The sequence below is a fragment of the Bos grunniens genome, chromosome 5 (assembly GCF_055505025.1).
Source record: "Bos grunniens cultivar Pamir isolate PY7600 chromosome 5, Bosgru_T2T1.0, whole genome shotgun sequence".
NCBI classification, from domain to species: Eukaryota; Metazoa; Chordata; class Mammalia; order Artiodactyla; family Bovidae; genus Bos; species Bos grunniens.
Window position 1 is genome coordinate 66,311,843 of NC_141169.1, and position 16,727 is coordinate 66,328,569.

At 37.6% G+C, this 16,727-nt stretch overlaps 1 protein-coding gene across 3 annotated transcripts; it reads left to right on the forward strand.

The window, feature by feature from the left end:
* The first annotated feature begins 1,418 nt into the window (after positions 1–1,418).
* SPIC (Spi-C transcription factor) lies at positions 1,419–15,001 on the forward strand. Of its 3 annotated transcripts, none has more exons than XM_086400969.1 (6): positions 1,419–1,547; positions 4,307–4,332; positions 4,887–4,980; positions 6,670–6,782; positions 8,294–8,402; positions 14,553–15,001. In XM_086400969.1, exons 2-6 carry the CDS (start codon positions 4,330–4,332, stop codon positions 14,978–14,980), a joined length of 747 nt encoding a protein of 248 aa, XP_086257095.1. In that variant the 5' UTR covers positions 1,419–1,547; positions 4,307–4,329; the 3' UTR covers positions 14,981–15,001. The 3 variants fall into 3 exon arrangements, with proteins under 3 accessions (XP_086257095.1, XP_086257094.1, XP_086257096.1); XM_086400968.1 differs by lacking the exon at positions 1,419–1,547 and adding an exon at positions 2,258–2,390; XM_086400970.1 differs by lacking the exons at positions 1,419–1,547; positions 14,553–15,001 and adding exons at positions 2,258–2,390; positions 12,078–12,829.
* Positions 15,002–16,727: the final 1,726 nt, after the last annotated feature.

Below are 16,727 nucleotides of genomic sequence, written 5' to 3' on the forward strand. Positions count from 1 at the left end.
TGGGCTTAGAATATTGACTTGTTCTTTTTTCCCTTTATTTCAAATACATACCAAGCCTGTGCTGCTATGAGATTCTTCGGGGTGCTATGGAGACTGCTATCAATACTGAGAACCCTGGTCCAATGGAACCTAATCTACGGACATAGGACTTCAGCACATGGCAGTTGAGAGCATCTGCATGAAGTCATTTGGGCCCAAATCTGGGCCCAGAACAGCCCATCTCTCACTAGCAATTGGACTTTAGGGGGGAAAAAATTCATAAAATGTGTTTGAGCCTTGGTTTAGAGACTTCATCTGTGAAATGGAGCAGAGCAGTAACTACTATCACATGTGATTTTTAGATTCTTTTGAACATTTTTATATTACTAATATTTTGGGGGCGGCTTGATGTGTGTATTTGATCCAGACCCATCCTCCTTTCTTGCTACCTTTGCCTCTTGGCCCCCAGACTCATTTTACCCCAGCCCCACTGCCGTTCTTTTTCGTGCCTTAAATAAACCAAACTCATTTCCACTTGAGATTCCTGACATCTGCTGTTTCTTCTGATGAGAGGTGCTTCGCAGCTTTTCTGCTTTTCTTTTGCTCACTCTTTCTTATCCTTGGATTTCAGCTCATACACATTCCCTTAGAATTTTTTTGACCGTTCACCATGGCCATATACATTCACTATGACCTTTCTCTTATTGTTTTTTTAGTACTCATCATTCGGAGAAGGCAATGGCAACCCACTTCAGTACTCTTGCCTGGAAAATCCCATGGACGGAGGAGCCTGGTAGGCTGCAGTCCATGGGGTCGAGAAGGGTCAGACATGACTGAGCGCCTTCACTTTCACTTTTCACTTTCATGCATTGGAGAAGGAAATGGCAACCCACTCCAGTGTTCTTGCCTGGAGAATCCCAGGGACGGGGGAGCCTGGTGGGCTGCCGTCTATGGGGTCGCACAGCGTCGGGCACGACTGAAGCGACTTAGCAGTAGCAGTACTCATCATTAATAACATTTTTATAGTTTGCTTTTTAAAAACTTCATTTTTCCTCATCAGAACTTGTTGAGGGTTGTGATCCCTGGACTCAGGACAGTATCCATCAGAGGAAAGAGATCATTGATATGTATTTGTTGACTAAATGAACCAAAGAAAATCAAAAGGCGCGAAAAGGGCGTAGACTGGCGATGGTACAGATTTAAAAACTCATCAGCATTAGCAATTTGGTTTTATACAGTTGTTACTTATAACATCTACATTTCACAAGAGGGGAATGTGTGTTTATATTTGCATAATAAAACTCGGCAAAAAACGTGATTGGTCTAGAACAATAGTCCCATATCAAAGGTGAGCTCAGATTCCAATTATGCAAAATAGAAAATCTCTCTTCCCCACCCACAAGGTTTACAAAAAATTCTTAGGTGGTTTTCCCCCTGGCTAACTGTGACATCTATTAAAACGACAGAAGGTTACAGTTACTTGAGAGTGTTGCAGACCTGTGCTTCGGAGGGGAAAGTTGTTTCCACCTGGAGCACTTGTAAATATTGGATTGGCCTCTGATGGACAGGTAAGATAAAATGGGTACATAGGCAGAGGGGTGGGCTGTGAAGGAAGCATTACAGGTGAATGGAGTCCCCGTCATTTCCATCAGAGCCATCAAAACCATCCCAAATAAACCTTCAAGCTAAACAAGAGAGCTGGACCTGCTCTCTAAGTGCACGGGCCTCAAACATGTCCACAAGCTTCTGGTTTGGAATTGTTTCTTTATCCAGGTGTGGAGGGAAGACTATAGCATGGATTCAATTGCCTCCTCTTAAAGGAGTGGTGGTAAATAAGGTGAAATGAGGAGCCTGAGTGCCAGGACCAGGGCCTGTGCCTTTAAGATCTCTAAGTGGGGGAGGTGTGTGTGTGTAGAGGTGGGGGCAGTCATTGAATGACTTTATCAAGAAAATGATTTGAAAGGAAAGACCAGAGTGAAGGCTGTTAATGGTTCAGGCAAGAAAAGCAACACAGGCTCCAGAATCAGGGAAGAAATATAAGAATAATTTTTTAAAAACAGAAATATGAACAAGGGTTGTTCAGATCAGAGGTGCCCAGTCGGGTTGTGTGGGCCCGGGGGCCACAACTCATGCTGGGTGGGGTGGGGGTTCATGGGGTTTGTTCTAATGGTTTTGGCCTATAGTATACAAATATTCTGTGCCACTTCAAAATAATAGCCCCTGGTGTCTACTGGCCATATCATGAAAGAGAAATAATGAAGGCACTGTATCTTTTAAAAAAAATCCCCTTTTGTAGCACTTCCTTAAAAACAGCTACTTAATGCAACTCTGTCAGTGAGCTCCTGACAGTTCTGTCCTAACGATTCTGATATTAATGAAAGAATTTGGTAAAGGGCTGAAGTGTCTTCCTGGTAAGCGGTTTAATTTATGCTTTTCAAAACTCCTTGTAATAACTATTAATTTTCTTCTTTTGACCTAATGAGTGTTTTTCGTTGACTACCTATTCTGGTACTAATATTAATCGATTGAAGTGATCGATAATGTTTTCAAGCTTTTTTCCTTCCATTTGGGTTTGCTACTTTAAAGAGTCATGATTGTTTTGGGGGCTATTTTAGTCAAAGGGAGTAGTTTCATATAAGTATTTAATTCGAAGTACAGCACTCACCTAGGTAGGTATTTCCTTTGGTGCTTATGAGTCATAATTAATTGAAAGTTATTGATATGGCCTTTAAAAATACCTGTACTGGTAATATCCATTAGAAATCATCATTCAAATTATTTATGGATTTTCTTTTTTTGTTGTTTTTGCTAAATTTTTCAACATCTTCCACACTGAGAAGCTGTATTTTTTTCCAACCTTATTGAGATGTAATTGATATAACACTGTGTAAGGTGTACAATATGATGATTTGACACACATACAAATTGGGAAAGGATTACCACCATCAGACTAGTTAACACATTCATCACCTCCCATAGTTACCTTTCTTAAATGGTTTTTCTTATGTTAGTTGCTCAGTCATGTCCTACTCCTTGCAACCCCATGGACTATAGCCCACCACGCTTCTCAGTCCATGAAATTCTCCAGACAAGAGTGCTGGAGTGTGTTTCCATTCTCCTTTCTAGGGGATCTTCTCGACCAACCCAGGGAGTGAAACTGGGTCTCCTGCATTGGCAGGCGGATTCTTATGGCTGAGTTCTTTTAAATGACAGTGATTTCAAAGAGCAGAACAGAATTTTGATGTTTGACATATTATATTGATATGTTATGGATATGTTTAGCAATAGTATTAGATTGTATCATCTTATGCAAGGTTAAATATTAAAGAGAAAGCTCATTGTGTTTGGAGGATAAATTCTAAAAACTTGTATAAACAGTGTGGTTTGGTGTGCTAAATGAAATGGTAAACAATGTAGATCCACCGCCTGCTCTTTCTTATGTAGATTTGTTTGTTTTGTGTAGTGTATAGAACAGAAAGTTTTAAAACATTTAATGTGGGTCAGTATGATAACTATTTAAAACAAAACTTACTTACAGAGATAAGAAAGTAGATGTAAAATTATAGACCAGGATTCTTAGAAACTCTACAGGTGGGTTTCATAGAGTACATTTTATTTGTAAGGTAAATTCACATTTTATGAGAGAAAAAGCATGTCTTTCACCAGATTTTCAGAAGTCTATATGACGCCAGAAAGTTAAAAAACAAAATGAGTGTTATAAATGGACAGCCTGGCTAAGGTTAAAAAGATTTTCATTTCCAGAACTTTTTAATACTCACAGGAATTTTTAAATACTTGACATACTTAAATATACTCAAATTATTTCTGTATTCTCATATCTTAAGTGGTTTGCGTGGTTAACTGTTTAGCTATTTTATTTATATTTTTAATCTCTTTTTCTAATTGAAGTATATTTACTTTACAGTGTGTTAGTTTCAAGTGTAAAGCAAAGTGATTCAGCAATACATATTTAGCTATTTTAACATTTAAGAAATTTGGAGGACTTCCCTGGTGATCCAGTGGTTAATGCAGGGGGCCCGGGTTCAACCCCTGGTCAGGGAACTAGATCCCACATGCTGCAACTAAGACCCAGTGCAGCCAAATAAATAATAAAGAAATATTTTTTAAAAGATGTAATGATAGAAAAGCAAACATAAATCTTCAGAGGAAATTTTTGTAGAAAGGAAACTTGTACTCATCAAAATTCAGATGGTACTTTCGATTTATATAAGGTATATGCAGAAAATATTTTAAGTAGTCTTTTTTAATTCAGAGGCAAATTAAATAGAAACACTAATTTTATTTTTTACATATTAATTTTTTTCAGAATTGTCAATTTTTTAATGAAGCATGGTAAGTTGACATTTAAAAATCTTCTTTGTTTTTCCTCATTAGATTAATAAGGGTATGAGATGGTTACAAAACAATTTAATTTTAGGTCTTGGAGACATGCTTTTGAAATTAAGAACATTTCATTTTTTAAATAATGAGCCAGATTCTGTTTGATAAACATACTTCCTCGATCCCTTTTTCTAAATCAGTCTTCTGCTATATAACTAATTCCTTGCTAAAAATTTATAAAACATTAAATACCATACTATAGAATGAGCACTGGTTTTAGATACTATATTGTAGAGCAGTGGATCTCAACCAGGCTTGATGTTGTCCTCCAGGGCATATTTGGCTACGTTTAAGATATTTTTGGTTGTCACCAGTGGGATTGACACTGGTATCTGGTGGGATGCTGTTTTGCACCCAACAATGCACAGGACAACCCTCTACAAAAGAGACAGTCAACCAAAATTGCTAATAGGTTGTGCTGTGGTTGAGAAGCCCTCCTTTACATCAGCAAAATTAAGTTCAGTTGGTAATGTCTTAACTCCAGAGTTCTGCCACTGTTCTAATAGGCTTGTGCTGAACAAGACAAGCTGGGTCAAGCATTTGAAGATGCTTTTGAAGTACTGAGGCAGCATTCAACTGGAGACTTTCAGTACTCCTCAGGTAAAGATGTCAGTCTCCTTCTGTTTGTACATCAGATGGCTTGTTGGTCACATACCACACACATGAGAATAATGACCTGAACAGAAAAGATCCTTTTTACCCCGTGCATCTGGGATCAGTTCTAAAGGCAGAAATCAAACAGGATTATCCACCTTAAACAATTTTTGTTAGGTTTTGTATATTAATGAAACATAACTGATTTATAATATTAATTTCAGGTGTACAACATTGTGATTCACTCCATTACAAGTCATTCTAAGATAATAGCTATAATTCTCTGTGCTGTACAACATATCTTTGTTGCTTATCTTTCTCATACATTGTAGTGTGTTTATCCCATACCACTGAATTGTCCTTCCCACCTTCCCTGTCCCTCTACATAGCCACAAGTTTGTTTTCTATGTCTGAGAGTATCTTTCTGTTTTGTTTGTATTATTTTTTAGATTCCACATATAAGTGATATCATCTAGCACTTGTCTTTGTCTGACTAATTTCACTAAGCATAACATTCTCTAGATATATACTTGTTGCAAATTGCAGAATTTCATTGTTTATGATTTAGTAATGTTCCATTGTATGTATATACCACACCCATTTGTCTGTTGATGGGCACTTAGGTTGTTTCCCTGTCTTTACTATTGTAAACAGTGCTGCTGTGAACACTGGAACGCATGTATCGTTTTGAATTTAGAGTTTTCATTTTCTTCAGATGTATATCTAGGAGTGGAATTGCTGAATCTTACGCTAGTTATTTTTTTGAGAATCCTCTATACTGTTTTTCACAGGGGCTGTACAGATTTGCATTCCCACTAACAGTGTACAAGGATTCCTTTTTTCCTACATTCTCTCCAGAATTTATTGTTTGTAGACTTTTTGATGATGGTCCTTTGACCTGTGTGAGATATCTCATTGTTTTGATTTGCTTTTCTTTAATAATTAGCAGGCTCCTCCATCCATGGGATTTTCCAGGCAAGAGCACTGGAGTGGCATGCCACTGCCTTCTCCATAGTAATTAGCAATGTTGAGAATCTTTCCATGTGCCTATTGGCCATCCCTATGTGTTCTTTGGTGAAGTGTCAATTCAGGTCTTCTGCCCATTTTTTGATTGTTCTTTTTTTATATTGAGCTCTTTATATATTTTGGAAAGTAACGTATTGTGAGTCACATCATTTGCAAATGTTTTCTCACATTCTGTAGGTTGTCTTTGTTTTGTCAATGTTTTCTTTTGCTGTACAAAAGTTTTTAAGTTTAATTAGATCCCATTTGTTCGTGTGTGAACATGCTAAGTCTCTTCAGTTGTGTCCAACTCTTTGAGACTCTATGGACTGTAGCCCAACAATCTCCTCTGTCCATGGGATTCTCCAGTCAAGAATATTGGAGTAGGTTGCCATGCCCTCCTTCAGGGGATCTTCCCGAGCCAGGGATGGAACCCGCATCTCTTATGACTCCTGCATTGGCAGGTGGGCTCTTTACCACTAGAACAGGTAATCTGGGAAGCCCCCCCATTTGTTTGTTTTTTGGTTTTATTTCTTTTACATTAGGAGACAGATCTGCCTATTCTCTATCCTAAATAAATTTAGTGTCTCACATATAAAAATGCCACGATCAATCACATAAGCATTTGTCAGCATTCACACGCATAAATATAAAATTTGACCTTGTCAGTTTCTTTCTCTGTTTTTAAATTAGATTACAAAAATTACCTGGCTTTTATCAACCACCGTTCTCATATCAGAGGAAATTCCAACAGCTATGGTGTGCAGCCTGCAGAGGAACCCATCTATAATTGGAGAACAGTAATAGTGAGTACTTTTACCAGGAGACTGTCATCCCTCAGTAACAAGCAAATTTCCTATTTACACCAGCCTTCCCTTGGTGTATGCTAGCTGAAACTGACTGAAAATGCTCACTTGGGGCCACCTGAGGCGTGAATTTGGCAGGCAAGTTGGGGGATCATCAATGCTGTCAAGAAGGAAACTCCCCTTTATCATTGTTCTTCATCTGACTTCAGACAGGTCTGAATGATTCTATAAAGAGGAGGTATTTTAGGGTTCTCATGTCAATGCTTCTCCTCAGTCCATCCAGAAAACTGCAGAAAAGCTATGGTTCCCCTAAAAACATTCCCTGTACTGGCTTTACCTACAATCTTGTATTAACCCGCTTTGTTTCCCGTCCCAAGCTCAGAGCTAGCTATGTATATTGGACCAATTCATTTCTATTTTAGCACCTTCTGCAAATGGAAGTGTCTCTACCATCTCTCCTTCCGTGTATTTTTTTTGCATTGTTTTCTTTTTTAAAAAATTATTTTTATTTATTTTTTTGGCCACGTCATGGCATGTGGGATCTTATTTCCCCAACCAGGGACTGAATCCATGCCCCCTGCTATGGAAGTGTGGAGTTCTAACCACTTGACTGCCATGGAATTCTCGGCATTGTTTTCTTGATGTATCCATTTTATCAAACAGTCTTAATACTCTGAAACAGAGTATAAATATAAAGTAGTCTTCGTTTTTTTTCAGTCATTACTTTCAACCATGCTATGTCAAATATCCTTTTTCTGTCCCTGTAAATTGTACTGTCAGGGTCTCTCCAACAAGACATTTCTTTTAAGAGGGAGTTTTGGTTTTACTTTAACCTCTCTCACCTCTGCTTAGGGTTACCAGGTAAATTAGAGGATGCCTAATATTTTCAGTTGCTAGGGCAACCCTACTTCCTCTTCAGATTCTACCCGCAGTGTGCACTACACAGCCCCTTGTGGTTGGGAACTCGTTGCCTGCTGTATGGGGATGGCTCAAGTCTAGCCCCTTCTGCCCTGTCTTTTTGCCATATGTAATGGTAGAAGCTCAGGTGGTTTCCTCCTGCCTCCTCTCTTGGCTCTGCCCTCCTGCAACTGCCATCTGTCTCTCCTTGTCTCATCTTGTCTAGATGGGCATCCAGTTCTGGAATGGAAGCTTGTCTTCCCTTATTGCTGGCACTTCCATTTCTACTAGTGATTCTTTTGAATCTTTCTTACTGGTCATTTTTAGGAGAAAGGAAGAAAGTAACCCACTCTCCTTTATCAGAGAGAAGGGAGAATTCAGAATTCCTCTCAATTCTGAGGATGCTCAGAATTCCTCAGTAACCTCTGTCCCTTGACACTCTCTGTATATGGGTTTGATGCTGGCTGTGCCCTGGGAGACAGCCACTGAAGGTAGTGCTTTTCCAAATTTGAGAGCTGTTGAACATTCTTTTTGCCCTCAGATTTTGACTTTGGCCACCAATTGGTGGCCGCACAGAAAGTCCCATTTAACATCTTGATACATTATTTATATAGAACAGTGCTACGGACCTCTATTTTGAAGGAAACATTCATCAATCTCTGCAGAACATCCCCGAAAACCAGCTGGTACAACCTGCTCTTCTCCAGCAAAAGGGAGGAAAAGGTATGTGGATACATCACTCCTTGCAAAAGAACCAAGTCTTTATCAAAGCAGCTTTTAGGGGATTTCATATCTGAGTTTGGAAATGACTTGCAAAATGTTTTTTTCTCACAACTGAGAATAACAACTCTGACAGACAAAAGACTCCAAGCTGTTTATTTTGAATGAGCTTTCCTTTTGCTTCATAGAGATGTTGTGAAGGTGCGAAGCATCAGTCCCTCAAATAAATCTGTGTTCAAGTATAGGGTGTAAGGGGATTTCCCTGGTGGTTCAGTTCTTAAGACCGTACTCTTGATGCAGGGCTCATGGGTTTGATCCCTGAACAAGTCACTAAGATCCCGCATGTCATCCAGTGGAGCCTAAAAAAAAAAAAAAAAAAAAGGATGTAAAATATGGAGAACAGGTTACTGGTTACCAGCAGAGGGATGGGATATATAAAGGTAGGTAATTAAGAGGTTATTATGTATAAAGTAAGATACAAGGTTACATTCTACAACACAGAGAGTAAAGCCAATATTTTATAATAGCTTTAATTGGCATATGACCTTTAAAAATTGTTAATCATTATATTGTACACCTATAACTTATATTGTACATCTTCTATACTTCAATTAAAAAAAAGAATAAGGTATATAAATTTTAGGTATAGAAGGGGGAGGTTTTCCATAAATTGTCTTAGCAATCTTATTCCAATTGTGAAGCCCTAGGGACAGAAATCATCTTCTCTATTAAGTTTTCCACAGAAAAAAAGTTCCATAATAATAACTTTATTTCATAAATTTGAAATCCTGATTTCATAAATTGAAGGTGATCTCATCTAACAAGTAAGAAAAAAGTGTTAAAGCAAGATAATAACTTGTGTTGGCCAAGATGTGGGCCACACACACTCACATGCATTATTTTTGTTTTTCACATGCATTATTAAAGGGGGTATAAACTGGTACAGTTTTGTAAAGCAATTTAGCAATATCTCCCAAAATTTTAAATGTTCATATCTTTCGACTCTTAGTGACTCTATGACTCAGTGGTTGAATGTGAACTCTGGGTTAATTATGTGAGCCTGGCCAAATCATTTAACCTTCTGTACCACAGTATTCATATTCAAAAAATAAAGAAAAGCAAATAATAATTGTACACACATTGTAAGATTGCTGTAAAAATTAAGTTAGAAAACCCATATAAATCACTATGCTTATAGTCTAGTACTATGGCTATTTCCTCAAATACCTTAGGTACATATGTGTATGTAAATATGTATTAGGATGTTCCTTGCAATGTTGTTTGTGATAGTATACACCTACTAAATACAAAGACATGTAAGATGCATCACAACTTTATACTGCAATTTAAAAAATGATATCATAGCTAACATTATTTTGTTTTTTATTTTTTTTATTTTTTTTTTGTTTTTTAAATTTATATTTTTTATTGAGGTGTAGTTGATTTATAATATTATATTAGTTTCAGGTTTACAACATACTGATTCAAAATTTTTATAGATTATACTCCATTTAAAATTATTATAAAATATTGGCCATATTCCTTGTACTGCATAATATATCCTTGTAACTTATTTTATACATAGTAGTTTGCACCTCTTGATTCTCTATCCTAATCTTGCTCCTCCCTCCTTCCCTCTGCCCACTGGTAACCACTAGTTTATTCTCTATATCTGTGAGTCTGTTTCTGTTTGGCTATATTTGTTAATTTTTAAACTTTTTAGGTTTTTTTAGATTCCACATATAAGTGATAACATACAGTATTTGTCTTTCTTTGTCTGACTTTTCATTTTATCATAATACCCTCTAGGTCCATCTACTTTGTTGCGAATGGCAAAATTTTATTTTATTTTTTTATGGATGAGTTATATTCAAATGTATGTATATATACATCTTCTTTATCCATTCATCTGTTTATTCACACTTTTGGCTATTATAAATAATGCTGCTATGAACATTGGGATGCATGTATCTTCAAATTAGTGCTTTCATTTTCTTTGGATATACACCCAGGAGTGGGGTTGCTGGGTCATATGGTGGTTCTTTTTTTTCTTTTGGCCACTCCATATGGCATGTGGGATCTTAGTTCCCCAACAAGGGATGGAACCTGAGCCCCCTGCATTGGAAGCACAGAGTCTTAACCACTGGACCGCTAGGGAAGTCACTGGTAGTTCTTTTTTAAGCTTTTTGAAGAATCTCCACACTGTGTTTCACATGGCTCTACCAGTTTGCATTCCCACCAACGGTGCATAAGTGCTCTTTCTTCTCTATATTCTTGCCAACACTTGTTATTTGTGGTCTTTTTAAAATTTATTGTTTACTTCTTTGGCTGTGCCAGGTCCTAGCTGCAGCATGTGGGGTCTAGTTCCCTGACGAGGGATCGAAACCTGGGCCCTCTGCATTGGGAGCGCAGAGTCTTAGCCTCTATGTCAGTCAGAGTCTTAGCCTCTGAACCACCAGGGGAGTCCCATTTGTCTTTTTGTTGATAGCCATTCTGATAGGGTGCGATGATATTCATTGTGATTCTGATTCTCTAATCAGTATCAATGTTGGGTATTAGAAGATTTTTATGTGCCTGTTGGGGCCATTTGTATGTCTTTGGAAAAATGTCTATTCAGGTCTTCTGCCCATTTTCTTAATGGGATTGTTTATTTTTTGATATGGAGTTGCTTGAGCTATTTATATGTTTTGGATATTAACCATTTATTCATATCATTTGCAAATATTTTCTCCCATTCCGTAGATTATCTTTTCGTTTTGTTGATGGTTTCCTTTGCTATGCAAAAGCAGTTGAGTTTAATTAGGTCTCATTTGTTTATTTTTATTCTTGTTTTCTTTGCCTTAGGAGATAGATAAAAAAAAAATATTGCTACACTTTTTGTCAAAGAGCATTCTTCCTATGTTTTCTTCTAGGAGTTTAATGGTTTCTGGTCTTACATTTGGTTTCTGGTCTTACATTTAAGTCTTTAGTCCATTTTGAGTTTATTTTTATAAATCTGTGAGAAAATGTTCTAATTTTATTCTTTTACATGTTCATACTTAAAATTACTTTAAATGAATATTTTTGGGGATAACTAGTTTTGTTCCTATGGAGAAGGCAATGGCACCCCACTCCAGTATTCCTGCCTGGAAAATCCCATGGACGGAGGAGCCTGGTAGGCTTCAGTCCATGGGGTCGCTGAGGGTCAGACACAACTGAGCGACTTCACTTTGACTTTTCACTTTCATGCATTGGAGAAGGAAATGGCAACCCACTCCAGTGTTCTTGCCTGGAGAATCCCAGGGACGGGGGAGCCTGGTGGGCTGTCGTCTATGGGGTCACACAGAGTCAGACACGACTGAAGTGACTTAGTAGCAGCAGTAGCAGTTTTGTTCCTATAAAACAGTATACTGTATCCTAGAATTATAAAATCTAACTATGCAGTAATACTCTAATCCAGAAAGGAATAATGTATAATATCACATAAGTAAAGTTAATCTACTGAACATTACTACTAAGTATTGAATAATGGCAGTAATTTAATATTGGGACAATAATGCTTCTACCTCTGTCTCCTATTCTTTTTTTTTTTAACAAACCAACTAAGTCCAGAGTATGATGCCTATATCTTTTCACTGATGTTTTGGGCTGTGGATCTTTGCAATTAGGGAAAATATAATTTACTATTTTTGTTTTTAGAGTTGTCATCCACCTGAAGTCGTGATACATTTGAAACAATGAAATTTCAAAATACTTCAAGAATTCATTATTAGGAGACAGCGACTTCACTTTCTTTCTTTCTATAGTTCCTTTTGGAGAAGGAAATGGCAACCCACTCCAGTGTCCAGTGGAGAATCCCATGGACAGAGGAGCCTGGTGGGGCTGCAGCCTATGGGGTTGCAAAAAAGTCAGACACGACTAAGCAACTAACACACACACACAAATAGTACATATATAATTATTAAAATGCAAAAGAGCATACTTTAAATATTGAAGCAGAATGATCTCTGAATACCATTTTGGTTTGGGTTTTAATTCTTTGTAATTCCATAATTCAAGAGTAATAATGCTCATGAAAATTTCAGATGATTCAGAAGTATGTGAAGAATGAGTGAAAAAATGTTCTTTCTTCCCATGCTATCCCCCAGAACTAACTGTTATCAACACTTTAGTATTTCCTCTATCTATAGCTAGTCTCTATATGGTTCAATGATTTATTTAAGATATATTAGACACTGGGAAAAGTACAAAGTACTATACCAATTTTCACTTTTAAAGGATAAAGTATTAGTTGCTTGGCTGTGTCTGACTCTTTGCAACCCCATAGACTGTAGCCTGGCAGGTTCCTCTGTCCGTGGGAGTTTTCAGGCAAGAATCCTGGAGTGTGTTGCCATGCCCTTCTCCAATATGCATATGATTATATATGCAAAAAATAAATTGTTTTCTAAAGATATGCAGACTAGATTGGAGTTTTTACTTTCAGCTTGTGCTTCTGTTTGAATTTTTTATCATATACCTTTATTTTCAAAACACAAAAGTTCAAACATCTTTTTTTTCAAAATCGAAAACAAACTTTAAAAGATGAGGATCCATTATAATTGATTTGACCATTGGATGAGAGCCAGAGAGCTTGTTTAAGTCTGTGACTTTAATTCATAATGTGTTTTTTGGTAAGTCCCTTTCATTTCTCAATTCATAAACTCAAGATAATATAACACAAAAGATAATCTTTGAGGCTTTTGGATGAATAATGACCGATGTATGAGTCTTACACCCCAGAGACTGTTTAAAGCAGTTTGGGAATCCACTGTTTGACTTTCTCAAGGGGAAAATGGAATCTGGCCGTGGAACTTTTAGCTACTGACAGATCTGGTGGACCACGATGTTTATAGGCCAATTCAGAAGTCAGAAAACGGCTTGGTACCTCTGTTCTCCAATCGACCAAACAAGCAAAAATCACAGCAAATCTTCTCAAAGTTTCCTTTCTAGTTACTCTGAAATATAAAGGGCTGTGTTCCAAAAGAGATTAAAAGCTCTGGCAGTATCATTTTATTTCACAGCAATGAAAAAACATCACCATGCTCTTTGTCATTTCTCATTAATAATGTCAGAATGTCATGAAGATATTTTGGGATTTCAACTTTGCTTTTTTTCTATTTTTTTTTTCAAGTAATTATGCAGAGCCAGAGTTAGCATTTTTACATAAGTCTATTACTGATTTCAGGAGAAGGCAATGGCACCCCACTCCGGTACTCTTGCCTGGAAAATCCCGTGGACGGAGGAGCCTGGTAGGCTGCAGTCCATGGGGTCGCTAAGAGTCGGACACGACTGAGCGACTTCACTTTCACTTTTCACTTTCATGCATTGGAGAAGGAAATGGCAACCCACTCCAGTGTTTTTGCCTGGAGAATCCCAGGGACGGTGGAGCCTGGTGGGCTGTCGTCCATGGGATCACACAGAGTCGGACACAACTGAAGTGACTTAGCAGCAGTAGCAGCAGCATTACTGATTTCACTTGAATTTGCACATTGTTTTACATTTTACAAAATGCATTCACCTTCTTTAGCTTATTTGTCTTAACTTACTTGAATAAAGCTGCTTCAAATGAGTTCCCTTTTGGAAACGTCTTTTGAGACTTCTCCTTTAAACAAAACAACCGTTTGTCTGTGTCGGGTGTTAGTTGCTCTGTGGCATGTGGGATCTTAGTTCCCTGACCAGGGATCGAACCCACATCCCCTGCATTGAAAGGCAGATTCTTAACCACCAGACCACTGAGGAAGTCCTGAAACTTCTCTTTAGAACCACTAAACTTTCTAGTACATTTTGCTCAGTCTTGTTCTGTAGATAGTTTAACATAAAACTAGAAGTCAAGATTTAACTGTAAAGAAAGACCACATGACAGATGAGAGACTAGGGTAAAGAGGCTCCATGCTTCCCTTTTCCAATGAAAGACTACAACATTTTGGACAACTTCCCCAACAAGAAAGTTTCATTTGAAACTGCAGTAGGCCAAGTCCCATAAAATGATACCATAAATACATTCTAAGAGGGTGAATAGGAGGGAAACCAATCCCAATGGAACTTTCAATTCTGTATTCACTCAACAAATCCTTCCTGAGAAGGTGCTCTGTGTAAAGCCATGGTGAAGCATGATGTTGTTTTCCTCTGTTTTAGGCAGGAAGAAGCTCCGACTGTTTGAATACCTTCATGAATCCCTATGTAATCCAGAGATGGCATCTTGTATTCAGTGGATAGATCAAACCAAAGGCATCTTTCAGTTTGTATCAAAAAACAAAGAAAAACTTGCCCAACTCTGGGGAAAAAGAAAAGGCAACCGGAAGACCATGACTTATCAGAAAATGGCCAGAGCACTGAGGAATTATGGAAGAACTGGGGAAATCATCAAAATCCGGAGAAAGCTAACTTACCAGTTCAGTGAGGCCATTCTCCAAAGACTGTCTGCACCTTATTTCTTGGAAAAAGAGATCTTCTATTCACAGTATGTTCAACCTGATCAAGGATATGTCAGTCTAAATAACTGGAATGCAAATTATAATTATACATATGCCAATTACCATGAGCTAAGTCACCCTGATTGCTAAATATACTCTTACATTTCATAATTTTCTGACATCAGAAGTCTCTACAAGTTTTAGGATTTTTCTCTAAAAGCAAATACTGAAAAAAAACACTTCATGATTGTTACCTTTTATGACATAGCATATAATCTATACTAACTTGGGGAGAAATTTTGCCAGTGAACAGCTCTTTAGAATGATTGTCCCATTTGAAAGTATAGACTAAATGTCCTTCCTCTTACTAGTAACTATGCAATTATTTCTTTTTAGATTAATAATGCCAGTGGAGACTGTTTGATTTGCATATTGATTAAACATTATTTTCTTGTCACTTAGACCAAAAAAAAAAAAAAATCATTTTAGCATATATCCAATAGCTTTAGCAACAGAACAAAAACTGATTGCCTGTGATAGTGTTCCTGCTAAATTATATTCAGGGCTTTAAAATTTTCAGTGGCTAAAACTAGAACTACTATATGATCCAGCAATTCCACTCCTGGGTATATATCCAAAGAAAATGAAAACACTAATTCAAAAAGATACAAAATTTTTTTTTTTTGGCTGCACTGTGTGGCTTGTCAGATATCAGTTTCCCAACCAGGCCTTTGCAGTGACAATGCCAAATCCTAACCACTAGACTACCAGGGAACTCCCATAATGACATTATTTACAATAGCCAAGATATGGAAGCAACCTTCTAGCCAACAGGTGAATAAAGATGTGGTATACACACACACACACACGCACATAGAATATTACTTTGCCAAAAAAGTGAAATCTTGCCATTTGCAATATGGATGGACCTAGAGGATATTAAGCTTACTGCAATAAGTCAGACAGAGAAAGACAAATACTATATGTTACCATTTATATGTAGAATCTAAAAATTGAAACAAATGAAAATAATGAACTAGAAACAGACTTAAAGATATAGAGAACAAACTAGTTACCAGTAGGGGGAGGGCTGGGGGGAGGGGAGCAAGATAGGCATAGAGGATTAAGAGGTACAGACTACTGAATATAAAACAAAAAAGATACAAGAATGTAATGTACAGCACAGGGAATGTAGCCAACATTTTATAATAGCTTTGAATAGAGTGTAACCTAGAAAAATATTGAATCACTATGTAGTACATCTGAAACTAATATAATATTGTAAATCGACTATATTTCTATAAAATAAATAAAGATTTAAAAAATAAAAACTTCAGTGGCTATCCTCTGCACCTCGGACCTCATGGTCTGTAATCCTTCGGCACTAAAGCAATGGTCTAAGGAAAATGTCACCTACAAACTCCAAAGCTTACACTTATCACAATCATTTCCTTGCTTTTCTCTCTTGCTTTGGGTAGATACAGGCGCTAAAGTTTCTTGCTCTCCTGCCACTCAACCACAGGGAGGTGCTCTTGCACCATTAGTTCTTGAGCCCAACCCTGGATCATGATCCTTCCTTGAACTAGCCCAGCTAAAGGAGGCTGAAACAGTTGAAGCCGGAGGGTCGGGGGAAGGCTTTAATAAAAGATTGAGGCTTGCAAATAATAAACCCAGGAGTGGAGCCAGGATGTGGGCAGTCTTGCATGGAAGCTGTCCCATAAGAAACTCCCAAAATAAACTTTTTCTTACTTGCTGCTTGGCAGGTTTTTTAAGTCACTTCAGTTGTGTCCGACTCTTTGTGACCCTATGGACTGTAGCCTGCTAGGCTCCTCTGTCCGTGAGATTCTCCAGGCAAGAATACTGGGGTGGGTTGCCATGCCCTCCTCCAGGGGATTTT

Coding starts and splice junctions, on each gene's coding strand:
- SPIC (XM_086400969.1), top strand. Junction 4,981..6,669: donor AGACTTTCAGTACTCCTCAG/GTAAAGATGTCA, acceptor TTTTTAAATTAG/ATTACAAAAATTACCTGGCT. Junction 6,783..8,293: donor ATAATTGGAGAACAGTAATA/GTGAGTACTTTT, acceptor TTATTTATATAG/AACAGTGCTACGGACCTCTA.